Consider the following 15,663-nt stretch of genomic DNA (forward strand, 5'->3'; position numbering starts at 1 on the left):
TCTACTTAGGGATCAGAAATAATACCACATGAATGCTCTAGCAATCAAAACTAACCAAGACACTGAAATCACAAATACTGAGTATTGCATGCTGCGATCAATCCACATAAGGCAAGTATTCACCAAGTAAATGTGAATAATGAATCCATACGAGGGCAGTGCAGTCTGCTCCCAGATAACCCACTGTTCCACCAGTGGAAAAGGAGGCTCTGGTCATCGGCTACCACAGTGGCTGAAATCTGATGCTCACAATCTGTGAGTACATGAAGGGTGTCAACACCAAGGAAGGAATGTAATTATTTAGGGTAGTACCAGGGGGTAAAACGAGGAGAAATGGGATGAAACAAAAGCCTGGTCAACACTTAAACTTTAGGCCGATATAGCTCCAGCATTCAGGGGTGTGAAAAATCCATGCTGGTGAACACTATATCTAGGGGGAGGGATAGTTCAGTGGTTTGAGCATTGGCCTACTAAACTCAGGATCATGAGTTCAATCTTTGAGGGGGCCACTTAGGGATCTGGGGCAAAATCTACTTGGTCCTGCTAGTGAAGGCAGGGGGCTGGACTCAATGACCTTTCAGAGTCCCTTCCAGCTCTATGAGATAGGAATATTTCCATATATTTATTTATTATATGCTGGGAGCGCTGTAGCTGTGCGGATCTAAGCCACAGTGTAGACGTAGCTAGATTGATGAGAAAATGCTTCTGTTAACCTAGCTACCACTGCTCGGGGAGGTGGTGTTCCAACGGCGATGTAAGAACCCCTTCCATTGCTGTAAGCTGCGTCTATGCAGTGGATTATGCTGCATAGCCACAGTGACCTAGATAAGCCGCTATAGTCCCCGTAGTGCAGACATGGCCAATGAAAAGAAAAGTGTAGACTGGTTGTGAGAAAACCTTTCAAGCCAGCAAGCTGTGGTGTGATCTCCCCAGGGCATGGGCTGGATGCCTCAGTGCCTGAGACCTTCTGAACTATGCAGAAGAAAGCATTCGACAATGTCCAACAGGAGACAACCCTGCCCTGGCTCCTGGGAGAGGAGCCGGGTGTTCCAATGGGCCGTGCCCGTTTCCATTGCTGACCCCGAGGATTCTGTGAAGCAAAGGCTAAGACACTGCCAGGACTCAGCAGCTGGCCCCCCGAGGGGCTCTCTGGCTGCCTCTCCCCACAGGGCTGGGGCTGCCTTGCAAACAGGGCTGCATCCTGAGCCACTGGAGCTGTGAGAATGGAGGCAGCATGTGAGTACTGCACCCACATGACTAATACTGGCTTCCTCTAGCAGAGCGGCTGCCGCTGCGCCTGCTGCAGAGTGACTGAACCTGGGGGAGGGGGAAGGAGGAGGCTGGTCCTGACAGCCTCGGAGGAGAGAAAAGTGGTGAGAAGAAGGAAGAGGAGCACAAGCGAGAGAACCAGACTGTGCGGAGAGGAGCCAGGCCCAGCTATAGCCAGGTGAAGGACGGAGGACCCATCCAGCAAGCAGGGTGATGCTGTTTTTCCTGCTCCACGGGACATTGGTAAAGAGCCACGGGAGAAAGTTTTCCTGGGCCTGGGTGTTCCTGAGGGGAGGACTGTGGGGGCCTGGGCTAAGCATCCAAGCTTAGTCTGGGATGTGTCCGGCTTTGGTGCAGCAGCTAGGGGTCCCGCAGGGAGCTGCAGCAGGCTGGGGTGAATGCCTGGTGCAGTCGGGAGACATGGGCTCGGGGGGAAACTGAAATCATCAAGTGGACATTTAGCACGCAGCACAGCTACCAGCAGCTAGCGGGGCTCAGTCGGCTTTCCGGAGTGCACAGGACTAAGTTGCCCCAGGGAGTGACTGAGAGCCCCGCAGGCACAGGGGACAGGCTTCGTGTGCTCCGGAGAAATGGCCCAAGCTCTGGATGGGGCACATGTGTGAAGAGGTCATAAAATCCCTGTTTGGAGTTTGCCTGGGTGTGTTCTGGCTAATGAAGTGAATGGGCCCTGTCCTTAGGCTGCTCTCTGGACAGACCCCAGGGAATCCCAGCATGGAGACCCTTTGCCATGGGACCAGTCAGTCTGAGGGAACTCCCTCCCCTTCTGACTGTAGCACAGATCCTGCTCCCCAGGACAGTCCCAGGGAATCCCGGGCTGCAACTCAGCTCCCCCTTCTAAGCATCCCTATTAAAGGGAGATTGCTTTTATTGGACTCCTGTACAGAATGGGTCTCTTTGTCATCCTGTGATAGGGTCACATTCACTGCTGCAGAGATTGTTCAGGCTCTCACGGGCACCATAGGCCCCTAACCGAAGATCAGGCAGGGGCCTGGCAGCTCCCTGGGGTAGACGGTTACTGGAAGTCGCTGCGGCAGAAGTGCGATTGCTAACTGGCCCCTTTGTCTTTACCTTCCCCAGCTCGTTCCCTCTCCTATCTGGCAGGCCCATCGGAATGATTTGAGATGAAGAGTGTACCAGCTTTCTGGACGACCAACTCTCCTCAGCAAACTTCAGCCCCATTTGGCTCTGCTTGGACCAAGTTAAATGTTCGTGGGGGTTCCGCCTGGCTCGGTTTGCATGGTCGTGCAGATCCAAGGCAGTGTCCCCTAATGGGTGGAACAGATGAATCAGAGACCACATGCGGGACATGCAGATTTGAAGCTGGCACAGCTGTGTTCTGATCTTCAGCCCCTAATTTATCCAAGGGCTGGGAGCCCTTCTCGCCTCAACAGCTCTTACTGCCTCTGTACTGAACCCTCTGGCTTGGACCCCATTAGTCTGGCCTGATCACTGACAGCAGGTGCTGATCCCAGAGCTTCTGTGGCAGCAGGATCCCTAGGGTGGACTTGCCTTTGGGGACAACTTTGGTCCATGCCCAACTGGTGCAGAGAATGACAGCAGCAAGTTGGTATCACCGGGACATCAGTCGTGTTGTGGCTGAGGATTTGTTGGCCAAAGCTGGGAAGGATGGGTGCTTCCTGGTGCGAGACAGCGAGTCCGTGTCTGGGGCGTACGCCCTTTGCCTGCTGTAAGTGCCCATCTGACTTCTCATCTTTGTCTCTCTCTGTCCCTTTTCCTTTTTCAGGTTCTGACACCTGTCACTTACAAACCTGCTTGTTCTGCCAAAAGGCTTTGACCCTGAGGCCCAAATCCCCAGTGCCCAGACCCAGGGTGAGAAGCAGGCTGAACCTGGGTGAATGGTTCCTGGAGATATCTCTCTGCACCTCAGGCTGATGCCAGCCTTTTTAATCCCTTTTAAATTAATGGAGATATCCCATCTCCTAGAACTAGAAGGGACCTTGAAAGGTCATCGAGTCCAGCCCCCTGCCTTCACGAGCAGGACCAACTACTGATTTTGCCCCTGATCCCCAAGTGGCCCCCGCAAGGATTGAACTCACAACCCTGGGTTTAGCAGGCCAATGCTCAAACCACTGAGCTATCCCTCCCCCCTTTTGTCTCTGATGGTGCGCTAAGACTCCTTGGATCATTCTTGGAGAGGTCAATAGGGAATAATGACAAAGAGATGCCCTTTTCTAACCATGGGCCACCTGATCCTATGGTGTAAACATGCACACACACTCACACATTGCTGTAAGAATCTGGCTATGGTGTCTCCAGGCTGCTCATCGTGGAAGTGACTAATAATATTGCTGAGCGCTGATAGCCTTCAAAGCCCTGCGCAGACATTAACCAAGTGGGTAAGGATTGTATCCCCAGATGAGGAAACTAGGCACAGTGAGGTGAAATGACTTGGCCAAGGGCACAAAGTGAGACAGTGGCTGAGTTAGGTTTAGCCCCCTGGAGTCCCTGGTTCCTAACCCATGCTCCAACCCCTAGATCACAGTGCAGCTGTATCAATGGAATAAGCATGAGTCTTTCTAGTGGAAGTAACTACACAGCCTGACTGTAAGACAGTCCTGGCTACACTGGGAGCTATGTAGCCTGGGAACCCTCTTTTCTGAGAAGTGGGCAAATGAGATATACCTATCACCACCGGCCCTTCCCCATGCAAGGGAAAATCCTGTTTCTAAAGGGGCCTGAAGTGCAAGTGGCTTTGCCTGGTTTGTAAGCCAGCAGCCCTGCTCTGAGAACAGGATCTGTGAAATGTGGCTGCGGAGGCAGTGAGTCTCGGGTGTGATTCTCCATTCACACCATGTTCAATTCATCAGTGTAAGGAGGAGCAGAATCAGGTCCTTAGACTCCAGAGAGCCTGCCCCAACTGTGTCCCCATTCGTCCTAGCAGCGTCTGTCTCTGATGTGGGTGTCCAGTGGAGCCACTACGCACTGTGCGAGACTGCAGGACCCTGCTAGTGCTGTGAGTGAGGGAGTGAGTCACCCAGGCGGATGCAATCCCCTCTCTGTAAAAACAAAGTCACCCCAAAACTCAGCAGCAGCCAGAGCACACAGTTAACTCTTTAGATTCCAGGGCACAGAGATCCTTTAAATGTCCATCCCTGGCATGGGAATGCGTTTGCTAAGTCCTCACCCATGCGTGGCACTGCACAAAAAGGACAGGTCCCTGATGAGGACACTATGTGCAGGTAACTCAGAGTGGAGTTTTGATGGGGGCAGCCTATTCCGCCTATGCTCCACGTACTAGTAATCCCTCTATTCACTCTGTGCTAGGTGATCCCTGGTACCCAGACCCTACTGGTGCCCTGAAATCTAAAGTGGCATTCTGCTCTAAACATGCCTGTATACAAATGGCAAATGTGGAATCCCATGTTCATTGTATCTTAATTGCAGATCAAACTAGCTCCGTTTGGAAGTGAAAAGCTGTCGTTTTTTTTCTAGCAGCCAGCGCTGCAAACTCCCCTGGGATTGGAGAATTGCGCTGGGCTGGGCTCTTTCTGGCTTACCAGCAATAAGGTTCTGCAATTGGCTAGTTAATTAAGAATTGTGTGGGTGATGCAGGAGCTACCACTGAGCCAGCTCCCTCTATTCTAGCTACACTGGCTCCTGTAGGCTTTACAGGAGTAAAAGACTGTGAAAACCAATTTGTCCCTGAAGTCAGCAGATCTGACTCTGACATGCATGGTGCTCAGATCTGGTGAGTAAGGAGGAGCCATTTTTATACAGTCGCATTTCTGATCGTAACCACAATTTAAAATTTGCACTAGCAGACAGAGCAAGCTGTCCATGTGTGCAAGGACTGGAGTAGCAGGGACTAGGTAGGTCAGGGCTGAGTGCATTGGCAGATCTGTGTGGGAGCTCAGGGCTGGACTAGCCAGGGGTGCGGCAACTCTGGATCAGAATGTAGTAGCAGGGCTCTGCACTGCATTTGGCTAGCCAGTGCTGTCCAATTGCTCGTATTCCTGAGGACAACATTATATCAGATTTACCTAAACATGGTTTAAAGCCTTTGGCTGGAGATTGATTGCTGGGTGTGATCTGAGTGGGCAGGAGTCCCTTTGTGCTGTCAGTGACTGAGCTGCCACAATGATCCCGACTCCCAGCCAAGTCACACGTCTGCATAACTCACTGAAAGCTCAGCTAGTAGTCAGGGTGCTGCAGGAATAAGATGCTGTTCCTTTAAGAGTCTTGGAAGGATGCCGTTCCATTTCCGATGATTTTCCTGGCCCAGAGCATGGTACAAATTACAAACACATGGTCCTGAGGAGTGTGGGAGGCGCAGTGCATGCTGGGGATTTAACCAATGAGCTGCCCAGACCCCCCGAACTTGCAGGGGCTTAGATACTGCTAAGCACTTTTTCTCTCCAAAGCCCTTGCCTTGGCTCTGAGTATCTGTGGGGTGTTTGGGCTCCCAGAGAAGGATGTCCTCTCACTAGCCCAGGCCTAGGCTGTCCTTTTGTAGGCAGTTTAATTCACACTTGAACAGGAGTGGCCACATGAGCTGCAGGAAGTCCGGCTCTTCAGCAAAACAACATGGGTCACTGTCTGCTGCCTCTGGCCTGGCTGTCATAGGGGTGCTTAGCCCTGCCCCCGACATGTCCAGAACCACATTTTCAACAATCAGAGTGGTAGCCGTGTTAGTCTGTATCAGCAAAAACAACGAGGAGTCCTTGTGGCACCATAGAGACTAACAAATTTATTTGGACATAAGCTTTTGTGGGCTAGAACCCACTTCATCAGATGCACGGAGTGGAAAATACAGTAGCAGGTATATATATACACAGGACATGAAAAGATGGGAGTTGCCTTACCAAGTAGGGGGTCAGTCTAACGAGACAATTCAATTAGGGTGACCAGATGTCCCAATTTTATAGGGACAGTCCTGATTTTTGGATCTTTTTCTTATATAGTCTCCTATTACCCCCCACACCCTGTCCCGATTTTTCACACTTGCTGCCTGGTCACCCTAAATTCAATTAACAGTAGAATACCAAGGGAGGAAAAAATCACTTTTATAGTGGTAATGAGGGTGGCCCATTTCAAACAGTTGACAAGAAGGTGTGAGTAACAGTAGGGGGAAATTAGTATGGTCAAATTAAGTTTTGTAATGACCCATCTACTCCCAGTCTTTATTCAGGCCTAATTTGATGGTGTCCGGTTTGCAAATTAATTCTAGGTCTGCAGTTTCACATTGGAGTCTGTTTTTGAAGTTTTTTTGTTGAAGAATTGCCACTTTTAAGTCTGTTATTGAGTGTCCAGGGAGATTGAAGCCCCTCCCTCTGTTTTTTGAACGCTGTAATTCCTGATGTCAGATTTGTGTCCATTTATTCTTTTGCGTAGAGACTGTCCGGTTTAGCCAATGTACATGGCAGAAGGGCATTGCTAGCATATGATGGCATATATCACATTGGTAGATGCGCAGGTCAATGAGCCCCTGATGGTGTGGCTGATGTGGTTAGGTCCTATGACGGTGTCCCTTGAATAGATATGTGGACAGAGTTGGCACAAAGGTTTGTTGCAGGGTTTGGTTCCTGGGTTAGTGTTTTTATTGTGTGGTGTGTAGTTGCTGGTGAGTATTTGCTTCAGGTTGGGGGCTGTCTGTAAGTGAGGACTGGCCTGTCTCCCAAGGTCTGTGAGAGTAAGGGATCATCCTTCCAGATAGATTGTAGATCTTTGATGATGCACTGGAGAGGTTTTAGTTGGGGGCTGTAGATGACGGCTAGTGACATTCTGTTACTTTCTTTGTTGGGCCTGTCCTGTAGTAGATGACTTTTGGGTCCCTTCTGGCTCTGTCAATCTGTTTCTTCACTTCACCAGGTGGGTATAGTAGTTTTAAGAAAGCTTGATAGAGATCCTGTAGGTCAGGGGTTCTCAAACTGGGAGTCGGGACCCCTCAGGGGGTCACAAGGTTATTACATGGGGGGTTGTGAGCTGTCAGTAGGGTGATCAGATGTCCCGATTTTATAGGGACAGTCCCGATTTTTGGGTCTTTTTCTTATATAGGGTCCTTTACCCCCCACTCCCGTCCCGATTTTTCACACTTGCTGTCTGGTCACCCTAGCTGTTAGCCTCCAACCCAAACCCTGCTTTGCATCCAACATTTATAATGGTGTTAAATATATAAAAAAGTGTTTTTAATTTATAAGGGGGGGTTTCACTCAGAGACTTCTTATGTGAAAGGGGTCACCAGTACAAAACTTTGAGAACTATTGCTGTAGGTGTCTCTGTCTCTTGTCTCTGTCTGAAGGATTGGAGCAAATGCGGTTGTATCTTAGAGCTTACTACTGTTACTCACACTTACTGTTACTCACACCTTCTTGTCAACTGTTTGAAATGGGCCACCCTCATTACCACTACAAAAGTGATTTTTCATCCCTTGGTATTCTACTGTTAATTGAATTGTCACGTTAGACTGACACCCCACTTGGTAAGGCAACTCCCATCTTTTCATGTCCTGTGTATATATATACCTGCTCCTGTATTTTCCACTCCATGCATCTGATGAAGTGGGTTCTAGCCCACAAAAGCTTATGTCCAAATAAATTTGTTAGTCTCTAAGGTGCCACAAGGACTCCTCGTTATTTTCAACAATGGCAGCTAATTTTAGGTGGCTCAGATTTTGGATACCCAAATTGAGACAGCTTGTGCATGAGCATCTACAGCTTCTGCTGATGCCAAATGGAGCTGCAGGGACTCAGCGCCTCTGAAAAATCAGGCCCACTGTACTTCAGCTGAGACCCAGAATTGGAAGCATCTGTAATCAGTGGCCTCTCCTGAAAACTTTGCCCATAAAGTCCTTTTGTACTTGGCCTGTCACTTGAGAAGGAGGGAGGGACATGTGTCACTCAAACCCTCCCTCACACACCAGGAGTGAGGGCTTGAGTCAGAACCAGTATCCAGCTGCAATGGCCTTGTAGGGGGTTCTTTGGCCAAACAAGGATGTTTATCCATGTGACAAGTTAGCTTCAGGCTTCAATGGGGGCAGGGCATCCGTCCATCAATGGGGTTCCCTGTTGTGTGGCCTGGGTTGGGGGCATTACTACAGCTTAGGGCCTATGGTGATATTTTTATTTCCAAGGTTAGAAGCTTAATTTCTCTGCCCCCTTTGTCCCAGGTACTAATTATGGGTAATGCTCTGAGAGCCAATTGGGCCCTTTATCACAGTGCTGGGGATCGTTGACTGCTGCTCCCAAATGGGAGAGAAACTTATGATGTATTTGTGTTGTGGCCCCGTTGGGTAGGGACTGCACTCACAAACACATGGTGAGAGACAGTCCCTGCCTCAGGGAGATTACAAGCTCCCCAGACAAGACAGAAGCTGGGAGAATGGGAGTATTATTGTCCCTCATTTCCCTGAGAACAACTGGTTTCCAGATTCATCCAGATATAGCTGAGCTCATGGGTGCTGCTGTGATCCCTCCCTGCCTTCCTAATAGGCTAAAGGCTCCTCCGACCATCACTGGCCCCACCTGACTGTTAGACCTACAAGGGTGGAAATCTGGTGTTGATACCTTGTTCTGTTTCCTCCTAGGTTCCAGAGACACGTGCACACCTATAGGATCCTGCCCGATGAGGAGGGGCTGCTATCTGTGCAGGTGGGTGGAGTGGGGTCCACTGGCTGCAGGTGGGAAGGAGGCAGCTATAGCAGAGATGCCCAGTCACTAGTATTGCTGTCCCTTGAATCTCTCTCCTTCGGGTATATTTAAGGCACCTCTCTCCATGGCCTCTAGGTGTGGAGATCCCCTGTTGGCTGCGTGATTTGGGGTTTGCACAGGAAGCAGATGTGGAAGGGCCCTGCCTTCACCCTCTACTCTGCAGGTGCAAACGGGAGGGACACAGCACTGGCAGCATCTGGGGATGGGACTAGGGGGTATATGTGCCTCCCTTCCTGCTGGGAGCCACAAGCTAGCACTGTGGTTTCCTTTCAGCGTAAGAACCTGCAGTGCTCAGAACCCACAGGATGTGTTTCCTTTGCACAGACGCAGTGCGTCACAGCCTCAGACTCATCTCTGGTACGGCCTTGCGCTCAGCAACAGCCTGGGAATGCAGCTCGCTGGCCGCTCCATGCTGATGTTGCATGCCTGCATTAGACGTTACTGTCATAACTGGGGTGGCTCTAGAGAGACATCTACTCCTCCCCATTTCCTTTCTGACCCATCTTCAGTTTCTGCTGGATACAGGATTTTTGTTCACTTCCTGTCCTAAACTGCTGTGTGGGATTGGGTGACAGCTCTCAGAAAACAGTGATCACATCCCATCCCAGAGGTGTTCCCTTTTATAGCCCTGCACGGTTCCACCCACTCAGATCAGACCTTGGCTCTTAGCATGTCCCCACTTCTCCCCTTATTTGTGCCAGTGGCACCAGCCTCCCTGCCTCTTTGGGTCTTCCTCCCATTCCCATCTGTCTAATGGCTGCCAGGTTGTCCCCTTGTGTGTGGAATGATCTCCCTGTCCCAGGGCCCCCATCCTCTCCTCACTCAAATCTCTCCTAAAGACGGATGCCCATGAACAATAACCCACATTAGGCAAACTCCCTCCCTCCCCGGCACGATGTCAGGGCAGAGGAGAGAAATCTAAGGCTGTTTAATGTTCTAAGTGAGCGCCCTCCCCAGCTCCCCTGGGTCTTGTGGAGTGTAAGTTCCTTGGGACGGGAACGGAAGTGGAAGTGCCAGGCAGTGAGCCAAGTCAGGCTCATTAGCTGCATGTAACAGAGAAATATTGTATGTTTCGAATCCTTCCTGGGCTGGCTGCAGGATGCCGTGGGTATCCAGAGTCTGGGGTGGGACGTGCCAGAGCAACAGCCATTCTTCTTCTTCCCTTAGACCATCCAGGGCATCCAAGCCAAATGCTTCCGCACCCTGACTGATCTAATAGGGGCCTACCAGCAGCCCAACAATGGCCTGGTGATCCCACTGCTCTACCCTGTGAACAGAGCAAGAGAGCCAGTGGATGAGGACTCTGGTGAGTCTGGAGGGACTGGGGGGTGCGTGTGTGGTGAAGGGAGCATTTGGGGGGCTGGATGAAGCCATGGGCTAGGAAAGGAAAGGAAATGGGGGATGTGGAGGGTGCAGATCGGCCATTCAGCTCCCCAAGAGAGTGAATTATAGTCTCCCCAGCACCTAATTGTGCCTGGGGGTCATGGCTTAAATGGGGTGTAACATTCCACTCACCCCACACCTCCTTGACCCAGCAAGGATGCTGGACACAATGGGGAGATCAGGGGTGGGCTTGGGGGAGGAGAAACTGGTTACTTCTCTCTCTTAAGATGCTGTGCCTTTGTGTTTGCAGATGGTGAAGATGGCAGAGCCAGCCACCCTCCAAGCTTGGTGCCTCACAGTGGGAACATCGCGGGCAGCACCAGTGGGTGGGTTACCGCTCAGCCAAACAAGGCCCAGATATCTCAGCAGCTGCAGCTGAGGCTGCAGGAGCAGGTTCACAGCAGGTACTGCCTGGCACTTCCACACCTCACAGAGCAGGTAGCAAGCCCTATATTTTGGGACGTCCAGAGGCTGCTGGAGAGAGTTACCAGTGCACGTGTGAGGAGAGCTTCCCTTCCTGCTCTGGAGAGTGGAAACTGTCCCATTGGGAAGGGCGAGGCCACAGCAGTGAGGGGGGGAATTGGACAGCTCGATTAAAGGACACAGTGGGAGCTGTACCTCTAGCACCTGCCTTTGCCCACAGGTGGCACTAGAACACCCCTTCTCACCCAACCTCACATGGTGAGAGTGAGATTGGAGAGCTCGGGGTCACTGGCAGCCAGCCCTGTCTTTTCCCTGAGGTCTGCAATATCCGCTGACTTTCCCCATCGTGGTGCCAGCGGCAGTACCTGCATCAGCACAACCTGGGGCAGGTAGCTGGGGCTCTCAATAAGAAATTCACTCACACGCTCACACATCCCCACCTGTTGCAGCCCGGCCAGCGATTTCATGGGATTCATGGCCGAGTACCTCAGCCACCACTTACAGCTTGACCTGGAGGCCCTGAGGAATGGAAACCTGCAGCTGAAACACCTGAGCACAGCCTTAGTGACCGCCTGCCGTGGGCTGCACAGGTGAGCAGTGGAGGGAAAGGAAGTGGGCTGGGGATAGACTCATCCTAGTCTGAGGCAGAAAAGCCCCATGAGGTCCCAGGGCTGGGTTGTTCTTTCCTGTCTGTTCTCTAGAGACAGGACGTCAGGTTTCTCTAGAGACAGGACATCTGTCTCATATCCGGCCCTCTCAGTCCTTCCTCTGGGCATCTCATCTGTGCTGGGTACAGATGCTGTCTGCTACTTTAAACGCTGGCAGGCTGTTCTCTGCTGGGTAAAATTGGCATCTGCTGCTTTGAATACCTTCCCCTAGGGGGTCTCGTATATGCTGGGTACAGATGGCACCTGCTGCTTTGCCCTTTTAGTTTGGCTCTGTGTCCTGCAGCCAGTGAGAAATGTGTGCATTTCTTCTTGTGTGGGTGCTGGGGGAGTGTGGTTCGCTGAGCTCATCCACAAGCCGAGAAATCCCTACCCCAAAGGTCTCATGCTGTTCCCTTTGCTTGGTCTCAGCCCTAATTACAGCCCCTTTCCCACTCCCCCTCAGTGGCTGCATCCTTCAGATTCAAGTGCCTAAACAGCAGCTGTGTTAGCAAGTAACTGCAAAGCACGCCCACTTCGCAGAGCCGAGTCCCCCTGCAACAAGGCTTTAAATCTGGAGGCCCTGGCAAGATGCCGCAGCCAGGCCTCAGCCACCTCTGGAGACTGGAAGGCTCAGGGCAGCAGGGGTTCCAGCTCAGACATTACCGGCCTGAGGCTGCTGAACTAGCCTCCTGCACCACTTCCCTGAGCCCTGCAAACCAGGAAAGGGCACGTCTGTAATCCAGCCCTCAGCAACCTCCTCATTTTGAGTCAGCTGCAGGGCACTGTGATGGGGCTTCTTAGGCAGTTACTGTCCCTGTTGGGACTCTGGGAGGGGCCTGATACCAACCCCCCCTGAGCTTTGTGAAGTCTTAGGCCCAGCCCTGCTTAGACTCCTCCGGCACTGAAAGTGTCTCTGGTTTGCTGCACTCTCTGGTGGGAAGGACCTGCTCCTGGCACTGAGGTGTCAGGTGGCACCACCTGATGGCAGTCCCCACCAGTAAGACAGAGGGGCCTGATGTAGGATTGCTGCCCCCAGCCCGGCTTCTCTGAATGGATGTGATTGGTGGCTTATCAGGACCTGGGATAGGACCAGCAGGGGTGTCCTGGTGAACGGCTCCTCGGACCACACAGAGCTTCCCCACTCAGTGCTCTTCTCTCTGCAGTGAGATTGACTTCACGCTGGCTGGTTTAGAGACTCTGGCCAAAGTGTTTGACCCTCCAGCTTCCCCTCGGAGCCCCGTAAGAGAGCAGGTGAGCCCTCCCCTTCCCCGAAGTGCTGGCCCAGGGCAGGGAGCCTCATGGTAGGCGACAGCACGTCTCTGCATCTGAGCCTGGCCTGGAGGGGGAAGTTGGTCATGGGGGATTTCATTGTTCGGGTTTGGGTTTCCTGCATATCTGCACCCATAGAGGGCACCATGCTCCTTTCCTGGAGCGAGGCCGAGCCAGCTGCCTATGTTCATGAACCAAGTGCTAAAGCTCAAATCCAGAGGGAGTTCAGATGCAGCAGGCTAGATGCTACAGTGAAGGTTGGAAATTGCAATGCAGGGACCTGGGAGAGGAAGAATACTTCAGTGATGGGGCAGGTCAGGGATCTGGTCTGGGACACCTCAGCTGGACTGACCCAGAGCATGTTGATGAGGTTTAACAAGGACAAGTGCAGAGTCCTGCACTTAGGAAGGAAGAATCCCATGCACGGCTACAGGCTGGGGACCGACTGGCTAAGCAGCAGTTCTGCAGAAAAGGACCTGGGGATTACAGTGAATGAGAAGCTGGATATGGGTCAGCAGTGCCCCCTTGTTGCCAAGAAGGCCAATGGCATATTGGGCTGTATTAGTAGGAGCATTGCCAGCAGATCAAGGGAAGTGATTATTCCCCTCTATTCGGCACTGGTGAGGCCACACCTGGAGTATTGTATCCAGTTTTGGTCCCCCCCAGTACAGAAGGGATGTGGACAAATTGGAGAGAGTCCAGTGGAGGGCAACGAAAATGATTAGGGGGCTGGGGCACATGACTTATGAGGAAAGGCTGAGGGAACTCGGGTTATTTAGTCTGCAGAAGAGAAGAGTGAGGGGGGATTTGATAGCAGCCTTCAACTACCTGAATGGGGGTCCAAAGAGGATGGAGCTAGGCTGTTCTCAGTGGTGGCAGATGACAGAACAAAGAAGCAATGCTCTCAAGTTGCAGTGCGGGAGGTCTAGGTTGGATATTAGGAAACACTATTTCACTAGGAGGGTGGTGAAGCACTGGAATGGGTTATCTAGGAAGGTGGTGGAATCTCCATCCTTAGAGGTTTTTAAAGCCCAGCTTGACAAAGCCCTGGCTGGGATGATTTAGGTGGTGTTGGTCCTGCTTTGAGCAGGGGGTTGGACCAGATGGCCTCCTGAGGTCTCTTCCAGCCCTAATATTCTATGATTCTAAGATCTGCCTGGGGGTGGAGACCTGTGTCCTGAGCCAAAGCCCCCCATGCTGTTCCAGCCCCATCCTGCCCTCACTGCTCTGCCTGTGCGCCTCAGTCCTGCTCCGCAACTCCCTGCACAGACCTATGCACAAAGGTGCTAATTGTGCTAAACTGTGTGTGCATGTTTTAGTTCCATAGAGAAGTGTCTCCAGACCTTCCCAACTCCTTGCTAGTGACCCAAAGTGTAGTTAATAACCATTAGCGTAGGGTGACCAGATGTCCCGATTTTATAGGGACAGTCCCAATATTTGGGGCTTTTTCCTATATAGCCTATTACCCCTCACCCCATCCCAATTTTTCACACTTGCTGTCTGGTCACCCTACATTAGAGAGCCTTTTTTTTTTTTAGTTTGGCAAATAGTAAATTTTCTGAAAAATGCATTTGTGGGGCACCAAAACTATTCAGAAATTCAGCAAATAGTTTAGGCTGAGAATACCTAAAATTAAAAGTTTCAGAAATGTCAAAATAGTTTAAAAAAAAATCTCAATTCACATCAACCTCCAAAATGCTTTGTTTGACCCAAGCAACATGTTTTTGTGTTTTAATAAGAAAAAAAAAATCAGTTTGGACTCAATGATTTTTTCCAGATTTTTCAGTTTAGCTACCAAACTTGGGGGGAGAAAAACAGTTATTCATGCAGCTCTAATCTCCATAGGTACTGAAGTGACCCTGGAAACTCACCAAGGTTTCTGGACATGTCCACTACAGTTTAATCTGTCATTGCTGCTTTAAGAGCACCAGGTATCAGAATTTGTCTCTCTTTCTGTTCAGGGTCTCTTGGCCAGCGATCCAGACCTTGAACTGCTCCTCAGCAAGATCTCCACTGTCAACCACCTGCTCTCCTCTCTAGAGAAAAAGGTGCCTAGTGGGTTTGTAATCTCAGCACACATCGCTAGGGCTTGGGACCATTCCTCTGCAAAGAAGGCCAGGGGTACAAGTTTGCCACACTGCAGCCATGGCACATGAACAGTGCATTTACCATGGATTAAGCTACAAAAAGAAGGCAAAGAAAGCAGAAGTTAGAATTCCATTAAATATAGGCAGGTTTAGAATTTAAGATCCTAGAAGAAGTCAACTTAAATTACAAGAATTATAGCAAAAACCTTTGAAGAAATACCCCTTTATAAATTCCCCCATGAAGGGTAGAAGAGCTACTAATTGCAACCTTTACTAATGTCCCCTAGCTCTCCAGACTAGAATAAGCTCCTTAAACTTGAGCAAACTCCCAGGATAAATTAAAACTCCCAGACAGAGCAAGTTTCTATGAGGTTGAGCTCCCAGACATTAGAGACCCCTTCAGGAAGGGCACAGGCCTCTCATTAAATTGGAGGAAAGGGAATTCCTTCCCCCTGGAGCATGCTTTATAGTTCCTTAGTCCCACCCCTAACAGGTTCTAGCCAATCAGCCTCCTCCACCTTACTCACAACACACATTACCAATTTAACACTTTCACAAACCAACCTCTGCCTCTGGGTCTCCATGCTCTTTGTGCTGGCCCACTGGGTCACCTGGTTCCCAATTCCTGCTCACTTTTGCTGAGATCCCTGAGGTTTCTATCACAAGCAGTGTGACATTGCCACTCCTGCGGGACAGCCATGAGGGACAGATCTGTGTCATTGCTTCCTTCCTAGAGCAGGGCATTGTGATTTGTAGCCAAGCCATTGCTCTGGATGCCTCCATGGCGAAGCTGACAGAGTCTGTGTATGGCTCTCTCAAACATGAGCTGTTCACCTTGTCCCCTCCCTGGGTGATTGGAGCGCTGGGCGGGAGGGAGCACATTCTGCTGACTGTTGC

The 15,663-nt window shown here is 50.9% G+C and overlaps 1 protein-coding gene across 3 annotated transcripts in view; it reads left to right on the forward strand.

The window, feature by feature from the left end:
* The first annotated feature begins 1,313 nt into the window (after positions 1 to 1,313).
* LOC101951468 (phosphatidylinositol 3,4,5-trisphosphate 5-phosphatase 2-like) overlaps positions 1,314 to 15,663 on the forward strand; it is a 30,881-nt gene continuing 16,531 nt past the window's right edge. For 2 of the 3 annotated variants that reach the window (XM_008166517.4, XM_024103741.3), the window contains exons 1-8: positions 1,314 to 1,512; positions 2,368 to 2,977; positions 8,834 to 8,897; positions 10,125 to 10,263; positions 10,591 to 10,744; positions 11,213 to 11,353; positions 12,574 to 12,661; positions 14,641 to 14,727. In XM_008166517.4, coding sequence (XP_008164739.1) covers positions 2,841 to 2,977; positions 8,834 to 8,897; positions 10,125 to 10,263; positions 10,591 to 10,744; positions 11,213 to 11,353; positions 12,574 to 12,661; positions 14,641 to 14,727 — 810 coding nt within the window. In that variant the 5' untranslated portion in view covers positions 1,314 to 1,512; positions 2,368 to 2,840. The remainder of the gene's footprint in view (positions 1,513 to 2,367; positions 2,978 to 8,833; positions 8,898 to 10,124; positions 10,264 to 10,590; positions 10,745 to 11,212; positions 11,354 to 12,573; positions 12,662 to 14,640; positions 14,728 to 15,663) is intronic. The other variant, XM_005284513.4, reaches the window with a different exon arrangement.

Source organism: Chrysemys picta, chromosome 9, assembly GCF_011386835.1.
Source record: "Chrysemys picta bellii isolate R12L10 chromosome 9, ASM1138683v2, whole genome shotgun sequence".
Lineage (NCBI taxonomy): Eukaryota > Metazoa > Chordata > Testudines > Emydidae > Chrysemys > Chrysemys picta.